Below are 22,457 nucleotides of genomic sequence, written 5' to 3'. Positions count from 1 at the left end.
TGCTTTTCATCACATAGAACAGTGTGGTGAGACAGGCCACACTATTTTGGAATATGTGTCCATATCCAAGCAACGAACAGATTGATGACTTTAAAACAGTGCCCTACACAGGGAAGGAGTCCACTTTAGCTATCTAAAAACTACTTTAGAAAGAATGCTTATTTTAAATTGATGTCTGAAGTGCATTTGGTGTTGTGCAAAAGTACCTAGTACATTTCAACTAAAGTTAAAGCAGAAAGCTCTTATACCTCCTCTATAATTATTTGTTCAAACATTTGATAACTGTATAAATAATACTACTATATAGTCACAGTGAAGTTTTTATGGTGTTTTCACTAGGAAGGGTGTTGTAAAATTATTTATCTACCAAAAACTGTACAATTTATCTATAAAAATATTAGAGAATTTATCTTCAAATAATTTTGTTATAGTATATATACAAATTAGTATATACATTTTATCTGTAAAAAACAAGTTCTGATAAGGATATAACATTTAAATTATGAAATAAGTCAGCCATAAGGCAGGCTTATATGGTTAATGGATTTTTAAGTTTTATAAATCACTTTTCTCTTAACTTTTTATTTTGAACTACTGTTAGACTTACAGAAAAGTTATAAAAATAGTACAGAAAGTTTCCATATATCCTTCATCCAGACTCCCCTAAGGTAAACATCTTACATAACTATAGTATAATTATTAGAACCAAGAAATTAGCATTGATACAATACCTTTAACTAAACTAAGGACCCTATTTGAATTTTGCCAGTATCTCCATTTAGGATCCCACATTGCATTTAATTGTCACTTTTTACTTTTGGCAAATAAACTAATCTTTAAATATATTAGGAAACTCAGAATTTAAAACCCTTTTTTCATGAGAGAAAAAGAAAAAAAGAAAAAACAGAATCTTTGTGACAGGTGGACTTTAAGATGGACCCAATGATCTCTGCTTCCTGGTATTCATGCCCTGTTTAATGCCCTTCTCTGGCATGTAGGTTGCCTGAGTGATTTGCTCCCAATCAACAGAAGGTAATGGAATGTCAATTTCATCATTAGTCTACATAAGATTATGACTTCTGTCTTGCTAACAGACTCTCTGCCTTACTGCCTTTGATGAAGCAACATGTCATATTGAGGAGACCCACATGGCAAGGACCTGAAGGTTGACTCTGGCTAATAGACAGCTAGGAACTAAGACCCTCCAACCAAAGCCTTTAAGGAACTGAAGTTCTCCCAAGAATCACATGAGCTAAGTTCTTCCAAGAATCACATGAGCTTGGAAGTTGATCCTTCCCAAGTCAAGCCTTCAGATAAGACCCCAACCCTGCCAATATCTTTATTTCACCTATATGACAGACCCTAAAGCAGAGGACCTGGCTGGGCCACTCCCAGATTTCAGACCAACAGCAACTGTGTAATAATATAAGGGTATTGCTTTAAGCTGATAGGTTTATGGCAGTTTGCAATATATAACTAACACACTTTTCTTGACACATCACATTGTCAAAGGCATGCTACTGAGTTTGATACCCTATTCATTGACAAGACTCACCCAATAATCTTTTTAAAGATACATTCCTAAATTTGTCTTTGTTATGCTGAGCTGTTCAGTGAAAAATACTCACAAAATCAGTCACAGGCAGCTCCCAGAGCTGCAGACCTTACTTAGTCGTGAAAAGAATGTTAATGCTGGAAGGATCTTCCAAGATAATCTACTCCCATTTTCTCCTTTTGCATTATGAGGAAATTGAAGCCTAAACAGATTTCATAGCCAAATACTGTGACTCCAGCCCAGTGCTCCCAAATATCTTGCCTATCTGACCTCCTTGCACAATCCATGAGCAACAGATAACACAGGAACATAAATCAACAAATGACAACACTACTGGAAAACCCAAATAATAATAGATGGCTTGTTCTCTCTATGATAAGCGAACAGCATTGGCTTCCTATGTCAGCATATTCTGTGACCTCAAGAGACCATATAAGAGGTTAGGCTTAGTAGGGTATGAGAGAAACAGGAAAGAGGCTTCTTTGGTTTCTACTCCACTAAATGTGGGCATGGAAAGCTGTGCAAGGGAATTTTTATATGTGTCATTGTCTCCCATCAGAAGATAAATAATTCAAGCAGTTGGGGTATTTTTTGGTCACATTGGTCTGACTCTAAAATCCAGGAGTGTGTCAACCTTTTTCTTCATTTGTAAGAGTCATCTTACCAGAAAAGAGGTGAGCCACTAAAGCAGGTTCACTGCAGAATGTTTAATGAAAGGGCTCTGATCTCCTACAGAATGAAAAGGTACAGGCAGGGTTTAGATAAACCAACACGGGGTAGTACAGTAGGCTGCTGCAGGGAGCTGTTAGCACTCTAGGTTTAAGAGACAAGGGGAAAGAGAATTTTCTGGAACTTGGAGATAGTTGTATGGGGAAGGCTGCTTGATAGGGGTTGTGGCCTCTTCCAGTGAGTAGGCTGCAGTCAACCCATGTAACCTGGCAGAAAGACAACCAGGGGATCACTACCCAAACTGCCTATCCTCCTACACTCTGATCTCATGTTGGTGGCTTCCACTGGTTGAATCCAACAGGAAGCTAGAAAGTAGCCACTGTTAAAGCAGTCTCTCCTGGGAAGAGTTGGGATGGGAGAGAGTGGAAAGTAGATATGGAGAAGTAAATAAGAAACAGCCAGCACAAAGCTGCATGCCTTGCACCTAGTGAAAGCTCAGCAAATACTTGTCAAGGGATGAAACACAGTGGTGTGTGAGCAGATAAACTATGATTAGCTTGACATCTGGTAGGAGTGTTTACACCACAAGAATCAGCAGATTCTACAAATAATGGTTTTGTTAGTTTGTTTTTTTCTTTCTCAGGGATCCAATTTACCAGCACACCACTGAATAAAAGTCTAAATCACATTATCTACTACAGAAGGAAAGTTGTTTTCATTTCCACTCAAAAGAAAATTACTGCCATGAACTTCTTGAATCAACATAAGAAATGATCTCAATATTAACTCCTTCTCCACCACTTCTACCACTCCTCCTTCATATACATTATTTTTTCGGGCAGTATAGCTCAGGGGTAGAGCATTTGACTGCATATGCACTATTTTTTTGGTGGTAATATCATCTATCTAAGTCTCCAAGTCCAAAAGCCTTCCAGTCAACTTAGCCATTCATATGCAAATAATCACTAAATACCGCCAATATGACTTCCTAAAAATCCTTCAAATCCATTTTCCCTTCTTTCCCATTTTATTTTCTAGAAAACTGAAGCCAGCTGTACTCTCTCTAATACACGGTGCATCTGGCTGTCACTCCACCTGAATTGCCTTTTTTCCCCCACCTTGTTTACATGGCAAATTTTTCTTCTTCCTCCAAAATTAATTTCAGCAGTTACCTCCTCCCTGCTAGTAGCCTTCCCTAATAATGCCAGATAAGATGAATTCCTCCCCTTTCTCTGTGTTAGCTCCATGCCTTGTAAACTGATCACATTTTACAGCAATTTAATTGTGTTTATGTCTGGTCCTCTATTACGCTGATCTTATTTGTAAGAGTCATCTTGAAGACAGTAGTATGTATTATTCATTTCCATAACCCAGCATCTAGCAGTGTGCCTGGCACATTATAGGCACCAATAAGTGTTTGCTAAAGGAATAAATTGATAATTTTCTGGGTATCTTTGTTGAATAAACTGATACCAGAAGCTGAGATAGAGCTAGTTCCCAGTAAGACCCTCTATCCCTCCCTTACATCAGGCCCCCCCAACTAACACTCCTTACCTTGGCAACAGTAACTGCTTGCAGTACTGATCCCATCATGACCTCTTTTTCCACTTCAATCAATTACGACATGATGCTCAGTATATCTGGCTCTCCCTCACCTCCCAGACTTCCAGATCCTCATGGATCAAATGTAAGCTTTGCAGTAAGTTTTCCTGAGCAACATTGCCTAAAATTGCACCTCTTATCACCATATTCCCACCCTCCCAAAGCTCTCCATTCCCCTGCTTTGCTATTTTCATTGCACTTAGCACTATCCGCTAAATGAATATTTATTATCTGTCTATTTATTTGCTTACTGCCTATCTCTCACCGACATGACATAAGCTCCGTAAAGCCAAGGATATTTGTTTATTTCATCTGCAGCTCTATCCCTGCTGTGCACAGTCAGCACTCCACAATTATCTGTTGAATAAGTAAATGAATTACATGCAGAGGTGATTCCTGTCTGAGATAAAGCTGTCAGTAGCAAAGTTGGGAGGGGAACTTAACTCCCAACTTAATGGGGTATACAAAAGCTCACACTACCTGCCCACGAGGTCCCCTCCACTTCAGGTCAGCAGGTTCTACATGCACTATTCAACCTTTAAATAATGCCCATATAAGTTAAATGTCAGTAAAACTGTCATAAATGAAAAGCCTACACAGACTGAGGGTCTTGTTTGTTATGCCAATAGTAGTGTGTCACTCTTAAAATAGAGAAACTTAGAAAATACTAACAGATAAACACAGTTTGAATTAAGATGGGCATGAATAATGTAAAAATGACACAGCCACTCTGAAAGAGAATATAAAATTCCATTCTCTTTTAACAAACACATTCCTGATTCTCATTAATATCTGGCATACTTACCAGGGCCCAGAGGATGAGAGATTAACACATCACAGAAGAAATGTGCAATTGTTTAATTATTTTGCAGCTGTTTTGATTTTTTTTACACATTATGAAATGGTGCCATAAATATGGATATTCAAATGAATAACAAGTATTATTTATAGATTCTAATCAGAGCCACATAATTATCAGGGGAACCCACCCCCAATATTTCAACATAGATTCTTTCTATTTTCCCTAAGAGTCAGCTAGTCTAAGAAATAAAGAGAAAGAGTACAAAGAGAGGAATTTTACAGCTGGGCCTCCAGGGGTGACATCACATATCTGTAGGTCCGTGATCTGTAGTACCCCCTGAGCTGCAAAACCAGCAGGTTTTTATTAAGGACTTTAAAAGGGGAGGGGGTATACAAACAGGGAGTAGGTCACAAAGATCACATACTTTAAAGGGCAATAAAGATCACAAGGCAAAGGGCAAAATTAGAATTACTGATGAGGGTCTATGTTCAGCTGTGCACATACTGTATTGATAAGCATCTTAAACAACAAGAAACAGGTTTCGAGAGCAGAAAACTGGTCTGACCTCAATTTTACCAGGGCGGGATCTTTTCCCCACCCTAAAAACCTTGAGGGTACTGCAGGAGACCAGGGCATATTTCAGTCCTTATCCCAACCACATAAGACAGACACTCCCAGAATGGCCATTTATAGACCTCCCCCTAGGAATGCATTCCTTCCCCAGGGTATTAATTATTAATATTCCTTGCTGGGAAAAGAATTCAGTGATATCTCTTCTATTTGCATGTCCATTTATAGGCTCTCTGCAAGAAGAAAAATATGGCTCTATTCTGCCTGACCCTACAGGCAGTCAGACATTATGGTTATCTTCCCTTGTTCCCTGAAAATCGCTGTTATTCTGTTCTTTTTCAAAGTGCACTGATTTCATATTGTTCAAACACACGTTTTACAATCAATTTTTACAATAGTGGTCCTGAGGTGATGTACATTCTCAGCTTAAGACGATAACAGGATTAAGAGATTAAAGTAAAATAGGCATAAGAAATTTTGAGAGCATTATTGGGGAACTGATAAATGTCAACGAAATCTTCACAATTTATGTTTCTCTGCCACAGCTCCAGCTGGTCCCTCCATTCGGGGTCCCTGACTTCCCCCAACACATAATACCAATGAATTATTGAGGAGAAAGGTACTGCACAGAGCTTGATGAAATGTGTGTGCTTGTGACACTGTCAGTAACATGACAAGGCATTTTTAGATATATTTTATCTGTCATGGCCTGATTCTCTAGCTTTACATCTTTGTAAAATGAAAGTAATCAGAATTATATGACAGTATCTTACCTATGCTTTGAGCCATTTTGGCTCATAAAATGAAACCTCATCTATCACTTCATATTTTATATATAATACTAAAAAAGCAACTAAGTCACCAGTGTTGTATGATGTTGAAAAGGGAACTTTGCTACAACCAGCCACCTAAACAGCCAGGTTGCCAGAACTCATGTACCTGACTGCTGTTTCCAGGTTAGCAGATAAATTCAGGAAAGTAAGCAGCAGATGACTTTCAGAATATTTCTTTGGTAACAGCAACAATGCTCATCCTTTTTGCTTGACTACTGATCTATATACATTTTTAAAAACTATAAATATGAAAATATTTAAGTCCTTAATGTTTCCATTTATTCCGAAATGTGAAACAATTTGGGATATATGTAACTTAACACCTAGAGCCTGAAATTCTATTTTCTACCATGAACTGTTTAAGCAAAGACCAATCCACCCAAGACACAGAGGGGTCAAGCAGATGACATAGCTCCTCCCCAGGGTGATACCCTTTAAATAGTTGTTTAATATTTATTTGGGTGAGAAACTGAGATTCGCATTGAAGAGAAACAGGACTTTAGGTACCAGGGTCCCAATTTGCAAACTCAACTTAGTAAACCAGAAGTCCTGCAGTTAACTTGGCCCATTCTTTCTGAAGGCAGTTAGGTGGCCAGTTGTTGCTACTGGATATGATCCATCATATGTCAACACCATGCCCCCCAAAACCTTCAAGAAGATTCTCTGATTAGTATTTCAAAGCAAACATAAGAGTGTTTTTGAGAAAACCTATGCCAAAATTAATTTTCTTCATCTTGTTTCATGAGTTTTTAGAGTTCCTTATTAATCAGTGCCTTGGGCAACTGTAAATGGACCTGCCTCTCAACCCAATGAAAAACCAATTAACCTTAGGATGCTGGATTCCTTACCCTAGTGTCTCCAGTAAGTTCTCATCAGTTGGTTTAAATACCTCCAGTAATAGCAAACTCACCATTTCCTGAGATGACAATTCTATATTTACACAAGTTTATTATCCATAAAATTCTTCCTTTAGCTAAGTAGGAATTTACTCCTCAATGGCTTTCAATTACTAGTTCTATTAATATGTTTGCCCTATGGAAGAATACAGAAAAAGTATGCTCCGCCTTCCATCTCATGGCCCAGAAACATTTGAGAATGGCCATGGTACGCCCTCAGAAGTTCACACCCCCAGTTCCCTCAAGGATTCTTCACATGAACACATTCTCAATCGCTATTCTCGTCAGTATCCTCTTGACATTTTATTGTTGTTTTCTTTCTGTTCTTTATATAAACTTTAATGCTAAAATTTTCAATTAGAAAGTCTTTTTAACTGAGTACATATGAGTTAATACTAAGAAGAAGCACAGAGCTGCCAAGCCAGTCTTCAGGCACAATCTAGTGATTCCTTATCCATTAGGTCCAGGATTTTAACAGTGATGGAGAAGTGAGAGTTAATGTAATATCTTTTAGCTGGTTATTCTGCCAACCAGATCATCAGTGTTGCCTGATTTTAAAAAGAAGCTCAGGAGCTTCAGAAAGAAGCTAAATCATCTCTGGAAATATTATCCAAGTCACCTTAAAGTTTCAATTCCTTTAAAATATATACAAAATTTGATTTAAGCAAAAATTTTAGGAACATATAAATTATACAAAAAGTGTAGTACAACTATAGTCAACATATTTTGAACTCTCATTAACCTAGACATTTAGGAGGATTCCTTGATTGAAGAGTTCATTTATTCCTTTACTTAAATATTTAATGAGCACCTGCTATGTGCTGGGCAGTGTTCTGAACAATGGGTATACAATGGTGTGCAAAGTCAACAAGTTCTCTGCCACTGTGGAGCTTATAAAGTAAGAGAGGCAATAAACAGGCAAAAGGGGATATAACTGTGCCATGGTGAAAGATAACAGGCCCTATTGAGTATGATCAGAGATTTCTCTGCAGAGATGTCTTCTGAAAAGAGGGCTTAGTGTAAGGAGAAAGATGCTACCAGGTAAAAGGAACATTATATGCAAAGGAAGCTAGAAAGAGGTTGGCATTTTTGAGAGGTAGAAAGGAAGGTCACTGCAACTGGAGCCAGGTCTATGACACTAGAGAAGCAAAAAGGGCTTCAGAAACTATGGCAGGGACTTAAAACTGGCAATGGACAGAGCTATGCTTTGAATCAAATGTAATCTGCCCCCAAACTTTCAAGCGCATTCTCTGCAGTTGCCAGATGAAATTCTTTAATCTTCAGTGAACACACACAATATAAAATTTGGGTAACAGTATGGTGTTTTTCAAGAAGCTCATTTGAGGAAACTCATTTGGTTCTCACTGAAAACCTACAAGGATTAAGTACACTAAAGAAAACTGTAGTATACTATGGAAAATTAAGTACACGACAGAAAACATGTAGTTCCCATGCTTCAGGTGAAATTTTTAATCTCAGTCATGTTGCTACGTAAATTTTTTATATAATTGCTCTAGATATTAAGAATATTTGTTTAGGACCTAGTGGCAAATCAATATGTCAGAGGGAAAAATAAATAACTGACACATGAAATTCTTAAAGTTAAAATCTTATTTCAGGAGCATGGAATATATCTGCAATGTATTGGAACATACAAGCAAGCTAGAGACAATCTGCTAGGTCTCCTCCATTTCAATTAGCCTGTTTTGCAGTACATGGTATGTACATTTATTAAAAGCAGACACAGTCTAAAGGAGAAACTGTCAAAGCTCATTGTTATAACATACACAATAGTTGATGAGAATCTGAGGTCTCAAAGGAATCAGGTTAAAAATTATAACATTTACACATACCATTACAATACTTTTAAATTAAGTTTTAGATAGTATTAAGTAGGTATTGTCTCTAGGATGAAATACAAGCAAATCTTCATTATTTGGTTAGCAGAGGAAATTAGTATGATGAATGATCCAAAATAATGAAATATAAAAGAAAACTATATTTGATGTTAGAATTTTTTTATAATACATTTTACTTCTCTGAACTCACTTTGCTTATTAAAATTTAGCTTGCAGATCCCACACATACACTAAGTGACAGCAAGAAGCATTGGTCTGAAAGTGCAATTATAAAATTAAATATAATAATAAATGCAGGGCCGGGAGTGGTGGCTCACAGCTGTAATCCCACCACTTTGGGAGGCTGAGATGGGTGGATCACTTGAGGTCAGGAATTAGAGACAAGCCCGGATATTGTGGTGAAACCTCATCTCTACTAAAAATACAAAAATTAGCCAGGCACGGTGGTGGGCGCCTGTAATCCCACCTACTCAGGAGGCTGAGGCAGTGAGAATTGCTTGAACCTAGGAGGTGGAGGTTGCAGTGAGCCAAGATCGCACTCCAGCCTTAGCAAGAGAGCGAGACTCTGCCTCAAAAAATAATAATAATAAATGCAATAATAAAAAATAAAATAAGTCCCCAAAGGATACTTGAAAATTAATATAATAATGGATATCATTTTCCATTAAAATAGAAAGTAAAAAATTACCGTATTAGCACACTTATCAGGTCAGGGGAAAAGCAAATTGTACCTAAAAGTGCCCTGAAAATTGTAAGTAGCTTAAGTAAAATTTTACAATATTCAAGTAGAGATTGAATTACAATCAGGATAATGATCGAAATGAATTTAGAGACTCCTGGAACCTGAATGAACTTTATTTTATTATCTTATTTATGTGTATACAAGAGCCTATAGAGAAATTAAAGCAAAGAGATGTAAGTGAAATTATGAAAAATTAAGCAGAAATGGAACTGACATCTAGCTCCAGAAGCCCTATGTAGTCTACCTAGTTTTGTTTTAATCTGTATAGTATTCTACATTCTTTGCAATCCTTCAATACTTAGAATACTTACCATATGTTAGCAATACTTATTTTATTAATAAATAATATTAATAAGTAACTGATAATTAATAATATAATTAATAAGTAATACTTAGACTATGTCAGGAATGCTCATTTATTAATAATTAACAAATGATAAATTAATATTTTCAGAGTAATTAATACCTTATAATTAGTTAATAATTATTAATGAATAACCTTCATATTTCACTAGTACTACCTGTCCTTTTCAATCCAGTATTTTATAACTGTTGATGATGTTTCTTCGTAAGAGCCAGGCACTGTTCCAAGCATGCTTTATTACTTAATCCTCATACTAACTTTGTAAAGTAAATACCACTACTATATCCATATCACATAAGAGGGGGCTGCTGCATTTGCCTTCAGAGCTTGCTTTCTCAACCACTACTGTGTGTTGAATGGTGGTCTCCCCAAAATATGCTCATGTCCTAACTCCTGGAACCTGTGAATATTATCTTATTTGGAGAAAAGGTCTTTGTGGATGTAATAAGAATCTTGAGATGAAGATGTCATCTTGGATTGTATGGGTGGCCACTAAATTCAATGACAAATGTCTATATGAGAGCCAAAAGAGGAGAAGACATAGACATACAGAGGAGAACACCATGTGAAGGCAAAGACAAACCAAGAGTGATTTGGCCATAAGTCAAAGCACATCTGAAACCACCAGAAGCTGGCAAAGGAAGGAAATGAATTCTTTCTCGAGCCCCAGAAGAAGGGGATGGCCTTGCCAGACTTTGGAATTCAAGCCTCCAAAGCTGGAAGAGAATAAATGTCTGTGTTTAAGCCACCCAGATTTTGTAGTCATTTGCTATGGCAGCCCTAGGATATGCTCACAACCACCGTATTATACTACTGCAGTCTAGGAACATAAAGGGCCTCTTCACTACCACCCCATATCTTCATTCATGGGAAAAGCCTAACAGCTCTTCTCTCTCTTCATACTGTGAAAACACCTGCAACTGATAGTTTACAACAAAACATTTTCCTGAATGCCACTGGGTAACAGTTCTTTAGTTACTTCTGCAATTCAGAATCTACTGTTTTTATCCTACCTCAACACTATAGCAATGCAGGCTTTTTCCAGTTAAAATAATAAATGCTTTTTCCCTATTTTGGGCATATTTTATACATTAATTAAATCAGTACAAGTAACATGGAATTTATTTGCACTTCAAAATGCAATTCAAAGGGGACAGTAAAACTGATGCCACAGAAATACAAAGGACCATGAAGACTAGTATGACAATTATATGCCAATGAATTAGATAACCTAGAAGAAATGAATAGACTCTTTGACATGTACAACCCACCAAGATTAAATTATGAAGAAGCAGAAACTATTAACAGACTAATAAGGAGTATGGAGATTGAATTAGTAATAAAAGTCTCCCATCAAAGAAAAGCCCAGGACCTGATGGCTTCACTGCTAAATTCTATGAAACATTTAAAGAAGAGCTAATACCAACTCTTCTTAAACTCTTCCAAAAAATTGAATAGGAGAGAATGCTTCCAAACTCATTATTCTGACACCAAAACCAGATAAAAGCAAGACAAAAACAAACAAACAAACAAAAAACTGCAGGCCAATATCCCTAATGAACATTGATGCAAAAATCCTCAGCAAAATACTATCAAACAAAGCTCAAACGCACATTCAAAAGATCATTCACCATGATCAAATGGGATTCATCACAGGTATGAAAGGGTGGCCCAACATAAGCAAATCAATAAACATGATACATCACATTAACAGAATGAAGGACAAAAACATATGATCACCTCAACAGATGCAGGAAAAGCATTTGACAAAATTCAACATTTATTCATGACAAAAATGCTCAACAAATTAGATTTAGAAGGAAAGTACCTCAACATAATAAAGCTGTTAACATCATACTCAATATACAAAATTTAAAAGTTTTCCTCTAAGATCTGAAATAAGACAAGGATACCCACTCTCATCACTTTTATACAACATAGCACTAGAAATCCTGGTTAGAGCAATTAGGCAAGAGAAGGAAATAAAAGCCATCCAAACTGGAAAGAAAGAAGTTAACTTGTCCCTGCTTGCAGAAAACACTGACCTTACATATATAGAAAACCTTAAAGAAAGCCCTAAAGACTACACATGCACACACACACACATACACACACAAAAAATCTGTTAGATCTATAAACAAATACAGTAAAGTAGCAGAATACAAAAATCAATGAAAAAATCAGTAGGGTTTCTATACACACACAGTAAACTGAAAAATATATATATGTATGTACTATATATATTATATATATTATATATGTATATATTATATATATATTTGAGACAGTCTCGCTCTGTCGTCCAGGCTGAAGTGCAGTGGCCAGATATCAGCTCACTGCAAGCTCCACCTCCCGGGTTCATGCCATTCTCCTGCCTCAGCCTCTCAAGTAGCTGGGACTACAGGCACGTGCCACCGTGCCCGGCTAATTTTTTGTATTTTTAGTAGAGACAGGGTTTCACCGTGTTTGCCAGATGGTCTCAATCTCCTGACCTCGTGATCTGCCCACCTTGGTCTCCCAAAGTGCTGGAATTACAGGCCTGAGCCACCACACCCAGCTTGAAAAATGTATTTTAAAAATCCAATCCTGCTTACAATAGCTACGAAAAACACTTTGGAATAAATAAGGAAGTGAAAGATCTCTACACTAATAACTATAAACATTGAAAAATATTGAAGAAGGCACAAATAAGTGGAAAGATATGGATGTTCATGGTTGGAAGAATTCATATTGTTAATACATCCATACTACCCAAGTGATCTAGAGTCAATGCAATTCCTATGAAAATATCAATGATATTTTTCACAGAAACAGAAAATACAATCCCCAAATTTGCATGGAACCACAAAAGACAAAATAGCCAAAACAAGCCTGATCAAAAAAAAAGCTAGAGGCATCACACTACCTAACTTCAAAATATACTACAAAACATAGTGATATGGTTTGGCTGTGTCCCCACCCAAATCTCATCTTGAATTGTAGTTTCCATAATCCCCATTTGTCATAGGAAGCATCCAGTGGAAGGTAATTGAATCATGGTGGCAGTTACCCCCATGTTGCTGTTCTTGTGATAGTGAGTGAGTTCTCATGAAATCTGATGGTTTTATAAGGGGTTTTTCCCCATTTTGCTTGGAACTTCTCCTTCCTGCCATCATGTGAAGAAGGACGTGTTTGCTTCCCCTTCTACCATTATGTTTCCTGTGGCCTTCCCAGACATGCAGAACTGTGAGTCAATTAAACCTCCTTCATTTATAAATTACCCAGTCTTGTGCAGTCCTTTATAGCAGTGTGAGACTGGAATAATACACATAGTAACTGAAACAGTATGGTATTGGTATAAAAACAGTCGCATAGACCAATGGAATGGAAATGAGATCCCATAAATATATCCATGCCTTTACAGCAAGCTAGTTTTTGACAAACATGCCAAGAACACACAATGGAGAAAGGACAGTCATTTCATGCAATGGAGAAGAGACAGTCAATAAATGGTGTTGGGGAAACTGCCTATCAACATGCAGAAGAATGAAATTAGACTCTTATTGCATAGGATATGCAAAAATGAACTCAAAATGGGTTAAAGACTTAAATGTAAGGGCCCAAACTATGAAACTACTAAAAGAAAATATAGGGGGAACCTATAGCCTGGTTAATGATTTTTGGGAAATGATCCCAAAAGATCAAGCATCAAAAGCAAAAGTAGACAAATGAGATGTTATCAAACTAAAAGCTTCTGCACAGCAAAGGAAATAACAGAGTGAAGAGACAACCTATGGAATGGGAGAAAATACTTGCAAGCTATACATCTGATAAAGGGTTAATATGCAAAATACATAGGGAACTCAAACACCTCAGTAGCAAGAAAACAAACCACCTGATGATAAAATGGGCAAAAAAAAAAAAAAAAACCTGAATAGACATTCCTCAAAAGAAGACATATAAATGGCCAATAGGTATATGAAAAAGTGTTGGCCGGGCGCGGTGGCTCAAGCCTGAAATCCCAGCACTTTGCGAGGCCGAGACGGGCGGATCACGAAGTCAGGAGATCGAGACCATCCCGGCTAACACAGTGAAACCCCGTCTCTACTAAAAAATACAAAAAAACTAGCCGGGCGAGGTGGCAGGCGCCTGTAGTCCCAGCTACTCCGGAGGCTAAGGCAGGAGAATAGCGTGAACCCGGGAGGTGGAGCTTGCAGTGAGCTGAGATCCGGCCACTGCACTCCAGCCTGGGTGACAGAGCAAGACTCCGTCTCAATAAATAAATAAATAAATAAATAAATAAATAAATAAATAAATAGTGTTAAATATCACTAATTATTAGGGCAATGCAAATCAAAACCTCAAATCCCGCCACTACTTTATCAAATAAGTTTAGGTAATATTCAAAATCTTTTGTTGCCATTTCAACAATGTTCACAGCATCTACACCAGGAATAGATTTAATCTCAAGAAACCACTTTTTTTGTTCATCCATAAAAAGCTACTCCTTATCCATTCAAGTTTGATCATGAGCTTGTAGCAATTCAGTAACATCTTCAGGCTCCACTTTTAGTTATAGTTCTCTTGCTATTTTCACAACCTCTGCAGTTACTTTCTCCACTAAAGTCTTGAACTCCTCAAAGTCATCCATGAGTGTTAGAATCAAGTTCTTCCAAATTACTGTTAATGTTAATGTTTTCACCTCCTGTCATGTATCACAAGCATTCTTAATGGAATCTAGAATGGTAAATTATTCCCTAAAGGTTTTCAATTTTCTTTGCCCAGATCCATTAGAGAAATCACAATCTATCTATGGCAGCTACAGCCTTATGAAATGTATTTCTTAAATAATAAGACTGGAAAGTCAAAATTATTCTTTGATTGATGGGCTGCAGAAGAGATATTTTGTTAACAGGCAAGAAAATAACATTCATTTCCTCGTACATCTCCATAGAGCTCTTGGGTGACCAGGTGCATTGTCAGTGAATAGTAATATTTTAAAAGAAATTTGTATTTTTCTGAGCAGTAGGTGTCAAAAGTAGGCTTCAAAATAATCAGAAAGCAGTTTCCCTATTGCCATTTATTGACTGTCTTTTCTCCATTGCATGAAATGACTGTCCTTTCTCCATTGAGTGTTCTTGGCACCTTTGTCAAAAACCAGTTTGCTGTAAAGACATGGATTTATTTATTGGACCTCGTTTCCATTCCATTGGTCTATCAGTAAACAGGTGTGCTGTCATCCAGGCTTTTCTGTTACACTTATAGAGTATGAATAGAGTAGATTTAGCATACTTGTTAACGGCCTTAGGATTCTGGGAATGGCAAAAGATCACTGGCTTCAACTTACAGTCACCAGCTGAATTAGACCTTAACAAGAGAGTCAGTTTGTCTTTGAAGTTTTAAAGCCAGGCACTGACTTCTCTAGCTAGCAAAGTCCTAGATGTCATCTTCTTCCAGTAGAAAGCTGTTTTCCTAAACTGAAAATCTGTCGTTTAGTGTAGGCATCTTTATCAATGATCTTAGCTAAATCTTCTAGATGACTTGCTGCAGCTTCTAAATGAGCACTTGTTACATCATCTTGCACATTTATGTCATGGTGATGGTTTCTTTCCTTAAATCTCATGAACCAATCTCTGCTAGCATCAAACTTTTCTTCTCCAGCTTCCTCACCTCTTCCAGACTTCACAAAATTAAAGAGTTACGATCTTGCTCTAGATTAGGCTTTGGCTTAAGAGAATGTTGTGGCTGTTTTGATCTTTCATCCAGACCACAAAAACTTTCTCCATATCAGCAATAAGGCTGTTTTGCCTTCTTATCATTTGTGTGTTCACGGGTGTAGCACTGTTTGTTGCCTACAAGAACTTTTGCTTTGCATTCACAATTGGCTAACCGTTGGGTGCAAGAGGCCTAGCTTTCAGCATATCTTGGCTTTCAACATGCCTTCCTCACTAAGCTTAATCATCTTTAGCTTTTCATTTAAAGTGAGAGATATGCCACTCTTCCCTTCACCTGAACACTTAGAGGCCATTGTAGAGTTGTTAATTGGCCTAATTTGAATATTACTGTGTCTCCCAGAACAGGAAGACCCCAGGTGGGGGTGAGAGAGACAATGGAACAATAGTCAACATATGGAATCAACCTAAGTATCCATTAACCAATGAATGAATTAAGAAAATGTGATACACACACACACACACACACACACACACACACACACATATATATATATACAATGGAATACTATTCGGCCATAAAAAAAGAAAAAATCCTGTTATTTGCCACAACATGGATCAATCTGGAGGACACTTTGTTAAGCGGAGTAAGTCAGGCACAGAAAGACAAATACCACAGGATCTCATTTATATATAAAATATTTAAAATTTGATCTAATTGAAATAGAGAGTAGAATAAAGGTTAAAAGAGGCTAGGGAAGTTCAAGGGTGAAGATTGGGGAAATGTTGGTCAAATGACACAAAATTACAGTTACCTAGGGGGAATAAGTTAAAGAGATCTTTTGTATAGCATGGTGACTATAGTTATTGATAAATATATTGTATTCTTAGGTGGTCATAGTGGTGTGTGCCTACACTCCCAGCTACTTGGGGGGCTGAAACAGGAGGATTGCTTGAGCCCTGGAGCTTGAGGCCAGCCCGGACAATATACCAAGACCCCGTCTCTAAGTGTGTATGTATATATAGACAAATATGTACATATATACACACATATATGTACACATATGAATGTATATATACACATGTATACACACATATACACACACACATATATGTATGTGTCTGTATATATATGTACACACATATGTGTATATATGTATGTATTTGTGTATGTGTAGTATTCTTAAAAAATGCTAAGACAATGGATGTAAAGTGTTCCTACCACAAAAATGGTACAATGTGAGGTGATGTATTTGTTAATCAGCTAGATTTAGCCATTCCATTATGTATGTATACTTCAAAACATCATGTTTACACAATAAATGCATGCAATTTTATCTGCCAATTTAACATAAATAAGAATTCAAACACACAGAAAAAACACAACTTATTCTTGTATTACTATTCTGAACCTTTGTAACATTTTAATTCAGAAGATAATTGGTGCTATATGTGAATAAGTAACACATGCTTTGAAATTTTTTTAAGTGTATACTTAATATTTCAAAAATTCCATGACATACTTTTGATTCATGTACTTACTGAAATTTTCCCTGATCCTGTTTGATATCATGCTGGAAAGCCTCTGCCTATCTCTCTGTGTCTACACTTTGCCCTTCTTGCCCTGCTCTGCCTACCAGTGTTGAGTGGAAGAACCACCCAACATCTAGGTATGGTTGATACTTGCTTTAAAGTATAAGATTTGGGACTTTTGAACGGATGAGATTTAGTTGAAATTCTGGATTTCATCCACCATGCTCACATGAATTATGCACCCTTGTCCTCTGGTTGTGGATGAGTTCATTTGGTGAGAGGCACTGGCAGATGGGAGGGTGAGAGGTAAGTGAGGTCAGGGTATTTATCCCTCCTTCTCTCTCACTGCAAGACTGAAGGGTTGGCAGTGGCTATGCTCCTCTGCCTAGGGTCATAGCACCTGGCCTGTCCGAGATCCTTCACCCATAGATACAACTCTCTCTAGGTGCTACTGGCCGTTATTCCCCTTCAATCTTGGGTGGTAGAACTGTATCTCCGTATCATGAGATCCTGGTGCCTCCTATCACTTACTTGTTCTCTTAACCCTGCCCACAGCTCCATAAATAGTCTCTTCAAGAAACTCTCTTATCACCCCTTTGAGTGTGTTGTCTATCCTCACTGAAACAGCTATTATGGTATTCCTCTGATAGCAGCAATCTAACATTGTGAATAATTTTTTCCCATAAATAAAATTATTCCAGATTTTCAAAACATTTCTATTTTCAAAGAATTAGAACTAGCCATGACTAATGTGGAGGGGGTTTTACTCCTTTAGTAACAACCAAAATGAAAGGGAGTTGTTTGGATAATTTTTTTTCTCCTAGGATACTTCTGCTATAACCAACTCTTATCACTGAATAATTTGGGTACCCAAATACCTGTCATCGCCATCAATGATGCACTCAGGGAAGGCGAGACTACAGCCAAACAGCATGATATGTTGATAGCAACTGAGGCGATGGAGATATGTGAAAAACTTGAGGAACTTCTCCATTTCCATGTTTCTGACAACTGAGAGGAGAGGGGTCAGCGTGGAGTGGTAGGGCAGCATCTGACACTGGCTGTGGGTTATGTTCATGCAGGCACCTGGGAAGTAAAGACAAGCACATTTAAGAGTGGACACATCAGAAGCAGATGTTTGCAAACTCATTTAGTATTTGTTTATAAGATAAAGTATACTTACTGTAAGAAAAAATTTAGATATGCAATCATACACATATGTGCATGTAAGTATGTGCATGTGTAGGATAATGAAATCAAGCTACAAATACTTACAGAGGAAGAGCATTCGTGTCCTGGGAAAATACATACTCTGCATACATAGCTGGTAGGCATATAAACTGGCAATCACCCTTTCTTTTGGATCCCAGCAGGGCAGGGCAATATGGATCCAAAAAAATTTTTTCAACGTGCAAATTCTTTGACATTGTCAAGTCATTTCTAGAAATTTATCCTAAGGAAAAATCATATTTGTGAATGTGGATTTATCTACGGGGATCCTGATCTTTGCATAGTTGACACTTTTTAAAAGATAGAAATCACCTAAATATTCAGCAAAAAGTATTGTTCTAAATATATGGAACAAACAATAGAATATTTAATTTAGGTACATGAAAGATGCTTCAGAAGACTATTTAATCACATGGGATGATGCTCATAATATAATAAATAAAAGTAGAAAGTCACAAAACAATTTGTATACAATGATCTTGTTTTAAAAACACAATTTTGCGAAGATTTGTAATCCTGTCTATGTCCACAGTTCAGGAGCAGCTCAGAGCCTCTGACATTATTGTTGCCCATAGTTGGCTCTTTTGGGCAAAACCACATCCATGGCTTTTCCAATGTCTTCATGCCAGAAATTTGCCTGGTTGACCCGACATAAACAAAAATGTTGACGTGCATTATATGACGGGATTTTAGGAGTCTCTACACTTTCTTTTTTATTTGGTATTCTCTTGTCTGTATAAAGATTCATTGCTTTTATTGTTGTTGCTTAAACAAGATTCTCTTATTCACAATTACCTCAGTTTCAAGACCTAGTTATATGAAATCATAACTATATTATACATGAGAAAACTCAATTTTTAGAAGGCTAAGAAATCTGCCTAGAGGTGCGTAGCCATTATGTGTAAATTTCAGATCTGAAAATACGTCTTCTGAGTAATTTCCATTACTTAGAGCTAATGTAGAGGATTATGTTAAAAATAGTTCTTAAGATAATTCTTAATAGTTCATGAGGGGAAGAAGCTAAAAAGCATATAATGAAATATCACAAGGTCTCTATTTATAGTAACATGTAATACACCCATATATTTTTACCACATCTTTTTATCAGTTTCAATTACATTATTTTATTTAGGGGTTATCAGCTTTTGGGCTTATGCCTTTGATAGAAGCCCATATTTGAATAACAAAAGGCTCATTCCCTCCACCTAGCCAAAGAAATCACTGAATATTAAGAGATCATTTGAAAAATGCAAGATAGAAAACATCCTAGGGGCCGGGTGTGGTGGCTCACGCCTGTAATACCAGCACTTTGGGAGGCCGAGGTGGGTGGATCATGAGGTCAGGAGATTGAGATCATCCTGGCTAACACGGTGAAACCCTGTCTCTACTAAAAACACAAAAAATTAGCCTGGTGTGGTGGTGGGCGCCTGTAGTCCCAGCTACTCCAGAGGCTGAGGCAGGAGAATGGTGTGAACCTGGGAGGTGGAGCTTGCAGTGAGCCGAGATCGCTCCACTACACTCCAGCCAGCCTGAGCGACAGAGCAAGACTCCATCACCTCCCCACGCAAAAAAAAAAAACAGTCCTAGGAATTTTCTCATAGTAGCATTTGGAGAGCTTCATTGTTTCCTTTACTGCCACATAACATTCCATTGTTGTTGTACTGGGATTTATTTTAAAAACCTCCCTTTAATAAATATTTGAACAGTTTTCAACTTTTTGCTATTATATTGCTGTAATAAGTAACCTGTACATATGCCTGAAATGTACAATAGATTCCCAGAAGTAGAATTGCTAGGTAAACGGATAAGTGCTTTCAGAATTTTGGCAGCTATTGTCAAATTCCCTCATCGTCAAGAAATACTATTTCGCATTCTCGCCAACAGTGTGTGAGGATGTCTGCTTTCTCAGTCTCACCAACAGAGAACAGTGTCAAACTTTTGGATTTTTGCTAATCTGATAGGTGAGAAATTACATTGTAGGGTGATTTTTCATTTGCATTTAACTTGTTGCCAGTGAAGTTGAGCACCTTTTCATATATTTAAGGACCATTTGTATTTTGTCTTCAGTTTCATATCCTTGGAAGATTTTTCCTACTGACTTTTAGGGGTGTTTTTTCTACTTTTATAAGCTCCTTATTAGGGAGATTAATGTACTGAAATATTCTAACACTTTTTCTTTACTTTTGTGGTTTTGAGATTATTTTAAAGAACTAACAACTATACAATCATTTAATAGATGAATATATTTTATTCTACTTTAATCCAGCTTTTGGTGATAAAAAGATTTGAAAGTTGAAAAGTAGCCAGTTCAGAGGCAGAGCTCAAAATCGAATCTGGAGTAAGGTATGATAATATCTGACATTTGAGTACCCCTTTATAGTTTACAAACCACTTCTACCCTTATCTTTTAAGGTTGTATTCGTTAGGTTTGGTTTGGCTGTAGTGAAGGAAAACTGAATATAACATTGCTCTAAGCAGAACAAAATTTCTCTGCCCTATAATAGTCCAGATGAGTGGTCCAGGACAGGAATTGGATCCCGTGGTGCCAGAAACATAGGCTCTTTATGTAGCCCTAACTTCATGGCGCAAGAAAGTGAAACCTATGGTCCAGACAGAAGGGTGGAGGAGTAGTAAAGAGGACAAGGGCACACTCTTACTATTTCTTAAGAACAGTTCCAGCTGCTACAAGACCCTTCCACATATATCCCATTATCCAGAACTTCGTCACATGACCACATCTAGTTGCATGACAGACTAGGATTATTCCAGTTTGACATGTGCCCAGATAAAAATGGGGAGTGGGATCAATTACAAATGAAGGAGAATGAATACTGGGGTTCAACCAGAAACCTCTGCCAGAAAAATAAATAGAGAAGGCATTATTATACTAATTATAAAAGAAAACGAAGGTCGCAGTGGCTCACAACTGTAATCCCAGCGCTTCGGGAAGCTAAGGCGGGCAGATCACCTGAGGTCAGGAGTTTGAGACCACCCTGGCCAACATGGTGAAACCCCATCTCTACTGAAAATACAAAAATTAGCCAGGTGTGGTGGCGGACGCCTGTAATCCCAGCTACTCGGGAGGCTGAGGCAGAAGAATTGCTTAAACTCGGGAGGAGGAGGTTGGCAGTGAGCTGAGATCACACCACTGCACCCCAGCCTGAGCAACAGAGCAAGACTCTGTCTCAAAAAAAAAAAAAAAAAAAAAAAAAAAAAAAAAAAAAAAAAACAACAACTATTTTCCTATTCAAGATGTTTGATTAAGCATATATCCTCCCTCCTGACACCTCACAAAAAAAAGAATAGTAAAGGGGAAAAAAGCATAAACTCATAACAGCAAAGAGCATGGAGAGGGGCTTCCATCAGTACATAAATATTTTTAGCAAATTTCCACCATCCAAAAACAGCATGCAAAAAATTTTGAAGTTTATGAAAGAGGATGAAGTCAACCTGCCCAGCAGAACCTAGGAGAGGTTCCGGGCTTGAGTTGGCAGATAAGGCAGAGAAGAAGAACAAAAACTGGAACTAAAAAAGGGAGACATTAAAGATCTGTTTTTGAAACAATTGCTCCTCACTCCACCCATAGACACAGAATACAAGACAGCCAGGAAATTACCACCATTAAAAAGAAAAAAAAAGAAAAATAGTCATCCATCTCTAAAGAAATTACACAAGTGGTCTAAAAACCGAGAAAACTGGTATGGCTATTGGTACCACAGATAAGGTTAATAATAACTGAAAATGTCACTCTGAAAAAATAGAAATAGTTCAAGACAGAAGAGAACTTTTTAAAAAATCATCAATAACTTCAGAGTAAAGTGATCATGTAATTTATCATCCTACCCGAGAAAATTTAAAGAATGATAACAATGAGCAATTAATAGCTATGCCATGAAAATAACTCTAAACCAGGACTGTCTCCTATGAGCCAAGATATATAGATTTAAATAGGTATAGCATCCATAAATGAGAATAGGATGCTAAGAAAAAGAAAACTCAGAAGAGAAAACCTTATAATCGACACCACATAAATGCAAAGGATCATAAGAGATTACTATGAATAATTATACAACAACAAATTAGATAACCTAGAAGAAATGCATAAATTCCTGGGTACATACAACTTACCAAGACTGACTCATGAAAAAACA

General features: G+C 37.2%; 1 protein-coding gene across 4 annotated transcripts in view; it reads right to left on the bottom strand.

The window, feature by feature from the left end:
* CORIN (corin, serine peptidase) overlaps positions 1 to 22,457 on the bottom strand; it is a 272,512-nt gene that overhangs the window by 164,101 nt on the left and 85,954 nt on the right. For all 4 annotated transcript variants that reach the window (XM_030919664.1, XM_030919673.1, XM_030919678.1 and 1 more), the window contains one exon: positions 17,955 to 18,162. In XM_030919664.1, the coding sequence (XP_030775524.1) occupies positions 17,955 to 18,162 (208 nt within the window). The remainder of the gene's footprint in view (positions 1 to 17,954; positions 18,163 to 22,457) is intronic.

Source organism: Rhinopithecus roxellana, chromosome 2, assembly GCF_007565055.1.
Source record: "Rhinopithecus roxellana isolate Shanxi Qingling chromosome 2, ASM756505v1, whole genome shotgun sequence".
In the NCBI taxonomy this organism is placed as follows: Eukaryota; Metazoa; Chordata; class Mammalia; order Primates; family Cercopithecidae; genus Rhinopithecus; species Rhinopithecus roxellana.
Note: the sequence above shows the minus strand (reverse complement) of the source record. Positions and strands in the feature narration are given on the sequence as shown.